This window comes from Sapajus apella, unplaced genomic scaffold, assembly GCF_009761245.1.
Source record: "Sapajus apella isolate SASKATOON/1434 unplaced genomic scaffold, GSC_monkey_1.0 scaffold66, whole genome shotgun sequence".
In the NCBI taxonomy this organism is placed as follows: Eukaryota; Metazoa; Chordata; class Mammalia; order Primates; family Cebidae; genus Sapajus; species Sapajus apella.
In genome coordinates this window covers 7,822,257-7,836,225 of record NW_022437006.1, presented here as the reverse complement: position 1 = coordinate 7,836,225, position 13,969 = coordinate 7,822,257, and the positions used below count along the sequence as shown (strand labels likewise).

At 38.3% G+C, this 13,969-nt stretch overlaps 2 protein-coding genes across 12 annotated transcripts in view; one reads left to right on the top strand and one right to left on the bottom strand.

Moving 5' to 3' along the window:
• IRAK4 (interleukin 1 receptor associated kinase 4) overlaps nucleotides 1-1,059 on the bottom strand; it is a 29,007-nt gene extending 27,948 nt beyond the window's left edge. Inside the window, exon 1 of one of the 6 annotated variants that reach the window (XM_032248364.1) lies at nucleotides 921-1,059. The gene's annotated coding sequence lies outside the window, so the exon portion shown is untranslated. The remainder of the gene's footprint in view (nucleotides 1-920) is intronic. The other 5 variants (XM_032248362.1, XM_032248363.1, XM_032248365.1 and 2 more) reach the window with 5 other exon arrangements.
• Nucleotides 1,060-1,106: 47 nt separating this feature from the next.
• PUS7L (pseudouridine synthase 7 like) overlaps nucleotides 1,107-13,969 on the top strand; it is a 28,287-nt gene continuing 15,424 nt past the window's right edge. Inside the window, exons 1-4 of one of the 6 annotated variants that reach the window (XM_032248354.1) lie at nucleotides 1,107-1,203; nucleotides 4,328-5,253; nucleotides 9,305-9,464; nucleotides 11,840-12,032. In XM_032248354.1, the coding sequence (XP_032104245.1) occupies nucleotides 4,344-5,253; nucleotides 9,305-9,464; nucleotides 11,840-12,032 (1,263 nt within the window). In that variant the 5' untranslated portion in view covers nucleotides 1,107-1,203; nucleotides 4,328-4,343. Of the gene's footprint in view, nucleotides 1,333-4,327; nucleotides 5,254-9,304; nucleotides 9,465-11,839; nucleotides 12,033-13,969 lie in introns of all 6 variants that reach the window. The other 5 variants (XM_032248357.1, XM_032248355.1, XM_032248356.1 and 2 more) reach the window with 5 other exon arrangements.

Here is a 13,969-nt window from a genome sequence, read left to right as displayed (position 1 = left end):
AGCTATGGGCTGATGCGGAGCGTGAGAACACTGGCACCAAGGTTTTTGGCATAACCAAGTTTCCCAATGTTTACTGAGATGGAGAAGGCTCAGGAAGGTGCAAGTTCGGCCTGGAACATTAGAGGCTTGGTTTGGAGAGGTATAAGGCAAACTTCAAATGAACACTTTGTACGAAAACAGAAGAAATTTGAACTTCCCGATTGCCTTCTTCAAGGATCACTCTAAGAAAGGGAAGAAGCAGATTTTAATATCCTCGGCTTATAAGGGGCCTGGGGCAGTTACGTTTTGGAGGCAATAATAGCGCCATTTGTTCCCATTCTGAAATGCTCAAAGTGCTTTCTCAGGGTTTGCTTTTATCCCTTTGTCTCTCTCCCCTCTGGCTTCCAAGATGGCAGGTATACCCCCCACTCCACCTCTGCAAACGTTCTCATCTGATCCCGTAAGCCCGCTCCACTGTCTAATTCCCTGGAAGCTTGGAGGCCAGAGAAACAAGCGAATTACAATCGTGTGAAGGCTCCGCGAGCTGTCAGCGTCACAGGCATCTCTGCCAGGTGCTGGCCTGACTTCCTGGTTCTGGGGAAAACAGACTTCATTTCGCAAAGGGACTCACGGAACCCAGAGCAAGGGAGGTGAGAAACTTGAGGTCCGACTGCGCCCCAGAACAGCTGGCTGACGCCCCTCCGAGACTCAGGCTCTTCCTCAGGACCGACGAACTTCTAGATTCACGGGGACCCACCCAAGTCTTTCTTCAGGAGTAAGCTCTGTCCAAGCAACCCACTTCCTCTCTAACTTTTCTTACGGATAAGAAAGCGATTTCCGTTCCTCAGCCGACCCCGGCAACCCTGGGGCAGAGGGACCGAGGCCTGGACGCGGACCTCGGACGACCTTTGACTGGGGCGCGCAGGTGAGGAATACCTTACCTGCCCGGCCGCGGGCTGTTGAAGCAGGCAACGGAAGAATCAGCGAACTAGGAAATGCCGCGGTGGGGCGGGGCCAACCCAGCAGGCTCCGCCCCACTTCCCAGATGGCTTCATCTTGGCGCCTCCAGGCGGCTCCGCTAGGTGAGAAACTCCACGTCTTGCGTAGGGCGGGTCTTTACGTGGCGCCTGCCTTTTTAAATACGCCCTGTCGGTGGCTGAACCACTTAAGACTTCCGGGCATGCGCACGGCGTTGTGCAAATGAATTTCTTCCATTGAGCCGAGGTAGACCGGGTCCAGCTTCTTGCGCGGTGGGTGGCTTGTCTGTGGGGTGGTGACGAGATCGGCATTGAGGATCCATACCCTTTGCCCCCAAAGAAGGGTGACGTGGGCTAGTGTCGCGCCTTTGGACAGGTAGGGTTAGGGGAAGGAGAAGAAACAAGTAGGGCTGCTGGCCTTGTCGGGGACACCTTTGGATGTACCCTCGTTCTGTGAAGTGTAGTAGCTTCTGCAGGACTGGATTCAGTATTTCTAATACCTTCCCAGGATCCCTGCTCAACCAAAGAATTCCTCAACCACGGGCCAAGCAAACTGCATCCCCCACCCCCACCCCTGTCCCTCACTGTCATCAGCAGTATCTGTTGAATGGGAACTCTGCACCTTCAGGCTTAACGCCACGTGGGCTCTTTTGCTGCCCTCCAGTTCGGTTCCACTCTTCCACCAGGATGCTGGAATTCCGTCATTTCTCCCCAAGTTTCCCTACCTGTTTCACTTGCTTAGAATGTCTATCTTCCTTCTTTTTTCAGGAATAAGGAAAAGATCATTATTCTTTCAGGGCCAGTCCCTACAGCTGTGTTCTTGACCACCCTGTTTTGTTTTTAAACTGCTCGAACTGTTACTCCATCGGATACTCACTTCCATCAGAATCATCTTACTAAAGCATGTTCTGGGATTGTGTCACATTTCTACTCAAATACTAACCGTCCATTGACCACACAGTAAATTCTAAGTCCTTGTCAGGGCATTCAGCATCTTCCATCATCTGATACTAACTCAGCTATTTTCCAGCACTGTACTCTTCCTGCATCCCCATCCCCACTGCTCTGTATCTGGGCTGCTTATTTTTCTCTCACACATTGCATGTTTTGTTTGTACATTACTTGTGAGGTCTCTGCCTCATTTCTATCGCTTGAACTATTCGAGAACTTGGCCACTTCTTGCATTATGCCTCTCCTAATTATCTTCTACTACATTCTCACAGCTCTTATTTTTTACTAGTTATTTCATTTATTCAACAATTAGTATTTATTGCAGACCCACCATGTGCTTAACACTGTTCAAAATGTGGGATCATCAGTAGTAAATAAGGCAGACAAGGTTACTTTTCAAGTGGAACTAACATTCTCTTTGGAGGAGGTAGACAATAAATAATAAAGAAAAATGTTAGCTAGAACTGCTATGCAGAAAATTAAATAGGGTTTTGTGAAAGAAGATCACTTGCAGGTTCCTATAGATTATTGGTCAGGAAAAACTTATCTAAGGACCTGAATCCTAAAAGATGCAACTATATGATTGGGGAAGGAACAGTTTAATCAACAGGAACAGTTAGCACAAAAGCACTGAAGAAGGCCAGAGTAGCTGGAGTATAGTGGGTAATGGGGCAAAGGTACAAAATGAGCTTGGAGAATAAATAGGGTTCCGAATCTTAGATGTCTTTGGAAGCCAGAGTAAGTAATTTGAATCTTATTGCAAATGTGATTAGAGGATTTTAAACTGGATTGTGATATGATTTAACTTACATTTTAAGATACCATTCTGGCTGGATAATGGTCTATAGTGGGCTAGTTGTAGAAGCAGGAGTTGTTTCACAACATCTAAAAGTTTTTGGAATGGAAGTACTAAAGTAGGTGTGATGAAGGGCAGTGGGAGTGATAAGAATCAGATACTTAAGGTTAATGCAGTTTTTGGAGATGAGAAAGTCAGTTATCATCATGACAGTGGATAACCAAGATGAAGTAGAGGTGGGAGGTTGAGCCTGAGATTGAGGACCTGAGGGTCCAAGACATTGAATGGATGATCCATATAGATGATCATGAAAACATGTTGGATAAGAAGGTAGTGAGGCAAAGATCAGTGAATGAAGACGAGTTGTCTGGGGATCTGAGAGAGGATGACAGCAGATGGTAAAGCCTGATGGCAGGCTCTTCAGAAGATTTGGGGTTTTGGAGGTAGTAGAGACAGAAATGGCTTGCAAGGAACAGTGATATAGAACATATTTATAGCCTCTAGGTCCTAAGGTAGATGGGTGGGAAAGAAAAAATAGCCCTCACTTGAGAGGACTAAAGAAGCAGCAGCCTAAAGAAATAGCCAGGTTTCAATTAGGGCAAGAAAGTGAGGGAACTGTACAGGAAATTAAGTAATTAAGGAAAGTAAACATATCTTATATATTCCTTAGGAAATTGGGATATAGAGAATTTGCTGTGATTTCTATATGACACGAGCTGAAGGATTGAGAAGGGGTGTGATTTGCTAAATTGGTTCAGATTGGTAGAGTACATTATAGAAATGAGATGATGGTCCAGATGATAATAAATTACTTGGAGAATGTGGGTAAACACAGAACTCAGTAGTATGGAGCCCCTGGGCAATTTCTCTTTCCCGCAGCTCCATATGGTATGGTAGCCATAGGTTTGTGTGAAAAGTCAGAGATCAGAGTACTGTTCTCTGGTGGTGTGTTCCCAGGAAGCTCTGTAAGGGTTTCTTCTCTCTAATGCCAATGATATAGTTAGACCTTTCCTTTGGGTCAACCTCAAAAGCTTCTGTATATCCTAATGGGGGCATTAGAGAAGGTCAAGGACTAACTTAATCCTACCTTGAAATATAATCAAATTGCAAATTCGTATTTATAACTTCATTTACCCATCAGTTTTCCTATTGTCTTCTTGTTACCTCTCCTGTCACTAACCACTAATAATATAAGAAAACTTAGCCACATATTCTCTGGAATTAGCTGGAAGTTTTAGGATCCAGGAATGGAATTTGGACAGATCTTTGTTTTATAGTCCTGTGTTGTCACCTCTTCTTGTGGGCCTACAAATGGTATTTTTAAGACAAACTTAAAATTGACTCATTTTAATCCTGGATAATAGGTACAAATCTAGAGTGAGTGAAGGTACAAGTTACCAAATCTCTAGCTATACCAGAAATAGTTTGCCTATTAATTCAGCTTGGTATAGGAAAGTCAAAGTATACAGGATGTACATATAGCCATAAATTAAGTTAATGATGCCATTTAAGAAGACTCAGCATTAAAAGAGAGACGAATTAACGAAATCCTGCAAACCTATTCCTATTTGGTCATCCATAACTTCTCTTTCTGGTAATTACCTCTTTGTTTTTTGTTTTCTAGTCATTATGATAGAAGAATGGAAGAAGATACAGATTATAGAATCAGGTTTAGTTCTTTGTGTTTCTTTAATGATCATGTTGGATTTCATGGCACTATAAAAAGCTCACCAAGTGACTTTATTGTTATTGAAATTGATGAACAGGGACAGTTAGTTAATAAGACCACTAATGAGCCTATTTTCAAGATTAGTGAAATACAACCTGAGCCAAGTAATTTTCCCAAAAAACCAAAACCAGATCTTCAAAACCTGTCCTTTGAAGATGGAAGAAAGCAAGAAGTTAATACTTTGGTTAAGTACACTGATGGTGACCAAAATCATCAGTCTGGTTCAGAAAAGGAAGATACTATCAGTGATGGAACTTCCAAATGTGAAGAAAAAGCTGATGTTTTAAGCTCCTTTTTAGATGAAAAAACTCATGAGTTACTGAATCATTTTGCTTGTGGTATAAAAGAGAAGTGGCTTTCTAAAACAGAGCTAATTGGACCACCTCCTGAATTCTCAATAGGCAGAATCCTTGACAAAAACCAGAGGGCTAGTTTACATAGTGGCATTAGGCAGAAATTTCCGTTTTTAATAACTGTAGGAAAAAACAGTGAAATTATTGTAAAGCCAAATCTTGAGTATAAAGAACTTTGTCATTTGGTGTCAGAAGAGGAAGCTTTTGACTTTTTTAAATATTTGGATGCAAAGAAAGAAAATTCCAAATTTACCTTTAAACCTGATGCAAACAAAGGCCACAGAAAAGCTGTCCACCATTTTGTCAACAAAAAGTTTGGAAATCTTGTGGAAACCAAATCTTTTTCTGAAATGAATTGTAGTGCTGGTAATTCAAATGTGGTGATAACAGTAAGATTTCGGGAAAAAGCACACAAGCGTGGGAAAAGGCCGCTTCCTGAATGCCAAGAAGGAAAAGTTATATATACAGGTAATTTAATAAATCATGATCCATTTTCTTGGATAAGCTTAGTGAAATGTAAAATCGTGGAAATGAATTGAATAGACTTGGCTAGAGAGATTGGAAAGAATATATGCTTTACCTGTAGGGAGAGGAATTGCTGATAAGCAATTTAAGCAACTCGAGGAATTCTTATTTATTCTGTAACTTAGTGGAAGATGATAAAACCTTTCAAATTACACTGAATATAAAAATTAGCCTTACTGATAACCTAGGCATTTATATTAGCCTAGTCACAAATGTATAAAGTTGAAGCAGTTGGTTTGTGTTTAATACGTTTATTGAAGGTAAATCTTGACTTCATATTTTTGAAGTCATCTCAATTAAAATTAAGTTTTTGGAGATAAGGATAATATATTTACTGTCCTTGGGAAAGTGAAGAGATACTTTGTAATCCAAAACAAATTATATTTCCCTACCCAGGGTAGGGAACCTGAAAACTTGTCCTGCCAGTCTTCTAGACAACATGTGCTAAAACTTTAGCATGCATATAATCATCAAAAGGTCTTGTTAAAACAGATTTCAGAGCCCCATTCTCAGTTTCTGATTCTGGAGCGTTCACAAATTCGCAGGCAATGTTTTTTTTGCTGATCTGCGGACTACATTTTGAGAATCATGGTTTTAGGGTTTGTGTTTAATTCCCAGGGTGAATGGAACTGATGAATTCTCACTGTAAAAGTCCAGATGACCATGTTTAACTGGCCTCAATTCTACTTGAAGGATGGGAAATGTTTCAGATAATCATATTTAATAAGTTTATTTACCAAGGTTTTTTAAGATAAAATCAGCAACTTAAATTTGCACAGTTACACAGAAATAGGATGGTGCCATATAGGGACTACAGGTACAAATGAAAACAGTTTGGACCTTGGAACTATGTGGGTTTGATTTTATATTATGACTTTTAGTTCACAAAAAGACTTATGACAATTTTTAACATCTTTAAGATTTGATTTCACAAATATAAAAATGGGAAGAATAATACCATGGGTAAGTTACTTAATAATTCATAACTTTTGGTTGTATTTGAAAAATGGGGTAATAGGAAAGCCTGACTCACAATGATATTCTAAGTATTAAATGAAATAATGAAATTGCTTACTACATAATAGTTACTTAAATGTTAGTGTCTTTTATTTCTTTCCCTTCTGATAATTTGTCTGGTCATGTATGTATTAAATATATATGTGCATGTATAACTTGACATAATAGGCATATGGTAAGTGTTAACAGATATATCTATTTTGAAGGAAAAAGAATACTAGCTTTACGCATAGAGAGAGGAATTGCTGGTTAGTGATTTAAGCAGCTCTAGGAATTCTTATTTATTTTATGCTGCTTGAAATTCTAACAATATTAATTTGAGTTAATGAGTAAAAAAAATTGTAGGAACTTTGTTTATATTAGTTTTTCTAAAGTTGTGAATTGTTGGAGGCATATGTTAAAAGGAGGGATGATGGTTCAAAAAACCTTTTATTTTAAATTTTAAGTTATGTTAAATATATATAACATAAAATGTACCATCTTAACCATTTTTAAGCATCAGTGGCGTTGAGGTCATTCACCTTGTTGTACAACCATCAGCACCATTCGTCTTCAGAATTTTTTCACCATAGGAACTATGGTGAAACTAAAACTAAAACTCCATATTCATTAAACAATCCCTCCATCTCTCCACCTCTTGGCAGCCACCATTTTGCATTCTGTCTTTATGAATTAGACAACTCTAGGTATCGCATATAAGTGGAATCATACAGTATTTGTCTTTTTGTAATGGGCTTACTTCACTTAGCATGCTTTTGAGATTCATTCATGTTGAGCATTATGTTAGCATTTCCTTCCCTTTTAAGGCTGAATAATACCCCACGGTAAGTGTATGCCACATTTTGTTTACCCATTCATCTGCCAGTGGATGGGGTATAATGGTCAATAAAGCACACATGATATTTGATTTAGAAGCATTCAGCCTTGGGACTTGGAAATAATTTGAGGGAAAATGTGGATGTGACGTGATTTCTGAGGCTAGGTTATAAAGTATTGTGCTTTTTGTCATGTTTTTGGATTGCTCATTCTGGGGAAAGCCAGCTACTGTACTATGAGCATACTCAAGCAGCCCTTTGGACAATGGTACTTCATGCCAACAGCCAGTACCAACCAGCCAGCCATGTGAATGAGCCCGTTTGGAAATGGATCCTTCAGTTTCTTTTGGGCTTTAAAATAACTGCAGCCCTAGCCATATCTAACTGCATACAACCTCATGAGAGCCTGAGCTAGAGCCACCAAACCAAACTGTTCTTGAAGTCCTGATGCACAGAAACTGCAGGAGATAAATGAATATTGTAAGCCACTAAAGTTTAAGGTGACTTGTTACATAACAATAAATAATACATAGCATTTAACATTTGACATGCACAAATTACTGATCAGCAACAAACTCAAGGAGCCATGTATGCAGATTTCTGAAACTCCTCTAGAAAGCTTTGTCTTATCTGGTACTTTCCCTGTGAATTCCAGCCTACTCAGCATTCCTGAATTCCAGTATCTAGCCTCTTAACTCAACAATGTAAAAAGACAAATGTAAATCAATTAAATATTTTAAATTGGGACTACAAATTTCATTCTCTTAAACATTCAAGTGTGTACAGTTTTATGTAGATACAGATTAATATTAATACAATATCATGAATTTGATTCTCTTAAACATATTTCTATACTAAATTCTAAATCTTAATGGGTAAAAAAAATGCTTATCCACCTAGGCTGCTATCAGCAACAAACTGATATCTCAGACAAGTTGGGGATTTCTTTTAAACTGCTGAGTTTCTTGAATGACATCTCCAAAACTGTCAGGGTGAATGGTTGCTGCTGTTGGACCTTCAAGAATGCATAGAAGTAAGACAAATAATAAATGGAGGGAACACATTTTATTTTTTAATTTTTATTTTAGTTTCAGGGCATACGTGTGCAGATTTGTTACAAGGGCGTATCGTGTGATGATGAGGTTTGGGGTACAATTGAACCCATTACCCATGTAGTGAGCATAGTACCCAATAGGTGGTTTTTCAGTCTACGCCCTTCCTCCCTCCTACCTCTTATAGACCCATTTTTATGTCCATCTGTACCCAGTGTTTAGCTCCTACTTATAAGTGAGAACATGAGGTATTTTGTTTTCTGCTCCTTTGTTAATTCGCTTAGGATAACAGCCTCCAGCGGCATCCATGTTGCTGCAAGGGACATGAGTCTGCTCTTTTTAATGGCTGTGTAGTATTTCATGGTGTACATGTACCACTTTTTTTTTTTCTTTGAAACAGGGTCTCTGTCACTCCTTCACCCAGGCTGAAAAGCAGTGGCACCATCATGGCTTGCTACTGCTTCGACCTCCTAGGCTCAAGCAGGCTTCCCCTTTCAGCCCCCTGGATAGCTCCAACCACAGGTGTGTGCTACCACACCTGGCTAACATTTTAATTTTTTGTAGAGATGGGGTCTCCATATGTTGACCAGCCTAGTCTTAGATAGCTTGCTCTTGGAATCCTTCCGCCTCAGCCTCTCAGAGTGCTAGGATTACAGGCATGAACAACTGTACCCAGCTACATTTTATCAAATCCACTCTTGTTGGGCACCTGGGTTGATTCCATGTCTTTGCTATTCTGAATAGTTCTGTGGTGAACATAGAAGGGGAACATGTGTTTTAGACAGAGGACTTAGATGTACAAAAGTACAAAACTGCTGAAGGCTCTAGCTAATCCAGGGATTACAAGATGTTCTCTGTGTCAGGGTCATAGGACATATGAAAGGAAGTGGTACACTTGGAGCCTGGAAAGGTAGATTTGGGCCAGATATGAATGGCAGATGAAGGAATTTGGATTTTTTTGCCTCATCTATCATGCTGATTTTATATTTTCATTAAAAAATACTCCTTACAATAATAGTCTGATTCATTATACTAATCTGTTAGTCAGCTAAGAATGTAACTGACATACAGTAGCTGCTGTTTTTGTAATCTAAGATTTTTTTGTTTCAGCCTTTACCCTACGAAAGGAAAACCTGGAAATGTTTGAAGCAATTGGTTTTTTAGCTATCAAACTTGGTGTGATTCCTTCGGATTTTAGTTATGCAGGCCTTAAAGACAAGAAAGCCATCACCTATCAAACAATGGTTGTTAGAAAAGTGACTCCAGAGAGGTAATAAGATATTACTTTATAAGACTGACCTTTACTTTCATAGCTCAGACTAATACTGGGAGCACATTAACATCACTATCAATATTCGTGAATTACAAGTTTATTGAATATCACATTCTGCATTCATAAGTATCTTCTAAATAGAGATATGTCTTAAGTTTGCACTGAAAATATAGGAAGTTTTAGGATTGAAACTTTGACAAGCGGCAGATTTAAATTGTCTAAATTGTTTCTAAACATCTTGTACTGTATTCAAATATGAACTTATATTCAGGAAAGTATCTTATAAATCATGTTTTTCTAATTAATTATATTATGGCTTTATTATCATGGAGCCTTACATTTAAAATAAATCCTTATTAAGTAGAATGTAAAGTACTCAAATTTAGCTTCTGTCAGCTTAATCAAATTTCATAAATATTTTTGTAAATGTAAAAGACATATATTTATTATAGAAAATACAAACAAGTTTTTAAAAAATGAAGTTATTAATAAGCTTACTACTCAGAGGTAACTGCAATAGGTCGAGCACGGTGGCTCACGCCTGTAATCCCAGAACTTTGGGAGGCCGAGGCAGGTGAATTGCTTGAGGCCAGGAGTTCGAGACCAGCCTGGCCAAACATGGTAAAACCCCATCTCTACCAAAAATATAAAAAATTAGCTGGGTGGGGTAGCACACACCTGTAATCCCAGCTACTCAGGAGGCTGAGGCCAGAGAATTGCTTGAACCTTGGAGGTGGGGGTGTTGCAGTGAGCTGGGACTGTGCCACTGCACTCTAGCCTAGATGATAGAATGAGACTGTCTCAAAAAAAAAAAAAAAGGAAAAAAAAACCTGCAATAACATTTTTTATTTCTCTCTAAACCTTTTTCAGAGACTGTATCACACAGAAATGTTTATTTATTTTTTATTTTTTTGAGATGTAATTTTGCTCTTATTTCCCAGACTGCAGTGCAATGGCATAATCCCAGCTCACTATAACCTATGCCTCCTGGGTTCAAGTGATTCTCCTGCATCAGCTTCCTGAGTAGCTGGGATTACAGGCACCCACCACCATATCTGGCTAATTTTTGTATTTTTAGTAGACACAGGGTTTCACCATGTTGGCCAGGCTGGTCTCGAACTCCTGACCTCAGATGTTCCACCTGCTTCGGCCTCCGAAAGTGCTGGGATTACAGGCCTGAGCCACTGCACCTGGCCAACACTTATTATATATAGGAAAATCAAACTATGTATACAATTTATATTTTACTTGATAAAATAATCTTGTTAGATGAAAATTTATATCATGAAATATTTCAAAATTATGTCTATCATAAAGACTAATTTCTTTTAACATTCCCTGTTTTTGAAAATTGAAATTCTAGTTTTTCACTGTAAATAATACCATGATTAATATTTTTATACTTAAATCTGTAATTTATAGATAATTTCCTTAAGATAAACTTCAAAATGTGAATATTGGGTCAAAATTCAGCCTAATTAATGTAATATCAATATATTAATTCTTAGTTAACAGATGTTTAAATATCCACTATATGCAAGTAGACTCTTCTGAGTGCTTCTAAGCTCTTATGTGGAGTACAAAAAGAAGTGTATGATTTTGCTTTTGTGGTCAAGAAGTGCAGGATAGGGCAGAAGAAGGACTTTAGATGTTAAAATGTATTTAAGATGAAAGCTCTCCTCTTAGGAGGGGAGATTACTTTGATTTAGCTTATCAGTCTGGAATTTTAATTACACTTCAAGTAATAGTAAGACTTTAGCAGATGCAAAAAACTGGAGATATACTTGCAGGGCAGTACATGCAACAGTCTGTCACATGTATAATTCCTATAAGGACTATGGAAAATATGGCTATAAAGGAAATTTTATACAAGTTACTATAGGATCATACAAGTTACTATAGAAATATTGAAAATGTCAATTCTTTTGATGTTGGGAAGAATTGAAAGTTTGAGTAAGGAAGTGTTCAGAGTAGAATTTCAGGAAAATCCTCTGGTGCTAGTGATTTTTCTTAGTAATGTTGGGGAAAGAGACTGAGAAGAAAAGGAGCAGAGTTGGGGACAGGAAGATCAGGAGAACTGCTAGGAGGTTCTGTCACTTGAGCTAAGGAGAAGTCAGAAGGCCTACCTAAGAAGAGTGATAGCATTAGTAATGTATGTTCAAGTTTTTAAAATAATTCTGTTATTGTAATCCTATAGTGATGGGTACTAAGCACACATTTGGTGAAATAACATTAACTTCAGAATATTCTAAAAAAAATTATATTAGTAGTCTCCTAGAAGAATACTAATTGCTTGGCAACTGCCACTGAAAACCTTATATTAATTTTTAAATGTAAGATTTAACTGAGTTTATATGATTTATTACTTACAGGTTGAAAAATATTGAAAAAGAAATTGAAAAGAAAAGAATGAATGTCTTTAATATACGGTCTGTAAATGATTCCCTAAGACTTGGTCAGCTCAAAGGAAATCACTTCGATATTGTCATTAGAAATTTAAAAAAACAAATAAATGATTCTACAAACCTGAGAGAGAGAATTTCAGAGGCAATAGAAAATGTTAAGGTAAGAAAACTTAATTTTAAAAGAGTATCTGGGGAAATCTTCATAGTCCCTTTTTCTACACTGAGGCAAGAAGGGAAACTTCTTTTTCTTTTGTTCCTGTTCATGGGATTTTTAAAAAGTGATAATTATTTTTTACAGTGATAATTAGGGCCATTTGGCTTATATTTTATTTTTAGCTTAATACATTTTTGTATTTAAACGAAACAAAATATATAAACATGATTTTTTAAATGCAAGGTATGGCATTCTCTAGAGAAGGGGGATAATCTATATTTATAAGAGAGAGTTTTTTTTAAGCATCTGCTATATCTATGTAGAGTAGTATTTAGTCAAGGGAATTTATTTTTTGGAAATTTTGATGTATATAAATTATAGATCATACACACTGTATTAGTCCATTCTCAAGCTGCTAGTGAAGACATACCTGAGACTGGGTTTAGTTGACTCACATTCAGCATGGCTGGGGTGGCCTCAGGAAACCTACAGTCATGGTAGAGAGGGGAAGCAAACACATCCTTCTTCCCTTGGTGGCAAGAAGGAGAAGTGCCAAGGAAAGGAGGAAAAGCCCCTTACAAATCCATCAGATACTGTGAGAACTCACTCACTATCATGAGAATAGCATGAGAGTAAAAACCTTCATGATGCAATCCCACTGGGTCCTTCCCATGGCACGTGGGGATTATGGACACTACAATTCAAAAGGAGATTTGGGTGGGGACACAGCCAAACCATATCACAAACTTTATTATGTTTTATAGTAAAAAATTGGCCGGGCACGGTGGCTCACGCCTGTAATCCCAGCACTTTGGGAGGCTGAGGCGGGTGGATCACGAGGTCAAGAGATTGAGACCATCCTGGTCAACATGGTGAAACCCCGTCTCTACTAAAAATACAAAAAATCAGCTGGGCATGGTGGCGCGTGCCTGTAGTCCCAGCAACTCAGGAGGCTGAGGCAGGAAAATTGCCTGAACCCAGGAGGCGGAGGTTGCGATGAGCCGAGATCGCGCCATTGCACTCCAGCCTGGGTAACAAGAGCGAAACTCTGTCTCAAAAAGGAAAATGTCATAAAAAAATTACCTAACATAAATTTCTAAATGACATTTTCCAGACATTTAAATGTGCACCTACAACTATAATCTTCAAGACTAGATCATCTACATTGGAGATGAACAACATTTTTACTGTAAAGGATCGGATAATAAATATTTTGACCTTTTAGATATACGGTTCCTCTTGCAGCTAATCTACTGCCATCGTATGGAAGCAGCCACAGATGATATATAAGTGAACGAGCATGGCTGTGTTCCAATAAAACGTTATTTACAAAAACAGGTGTTGGACCAGGTTTCATTTGTGGGCTGCAGTAGTTGGCTAATCCGTGATCTAGATGAGTAGTTCTCAACCTGAGGAGCTTTTTAAAAATTTCACCCATTGATCTCTACTCCCAAACCAATTAAAAAAGAACATTTAGGGATGCAGGTTAGGCATTAGTACTTATTTTTTAAAAACTTCTTAGGTGATTCTACTTTAGAGCCAATACCAAGAAACACTGATCCAAATTTCTGACCACAAAGACATTTTTACACAATTTTATTCCTCTCTAACAGGAAAACAAACAAACAAACACTGGTTATTAACCTGCATTGCAGTTAGGAAAATATCTTCCAACTAAAGATCTTTTAAATCCAGAAATTTTATCGGTATATAGGAGTTCTCTTATTGTATACCCTTTATATGTTGTGTTAGTCTGTTCTTATGCTGCTATGAATAAATACCCGGCACTGGGTAATTTATAAAGAAAAGAGGTTTAATTGACTCACAGTTCCATATGGCTGAGGAAGCCTTAAGAAACTTACAATCACGGCAGAAGGCACCTCTTCACAGGGTGACAGGAAAGAGAATGAATGTCAGCAGGGGAAATGCCAGACATTTATAAA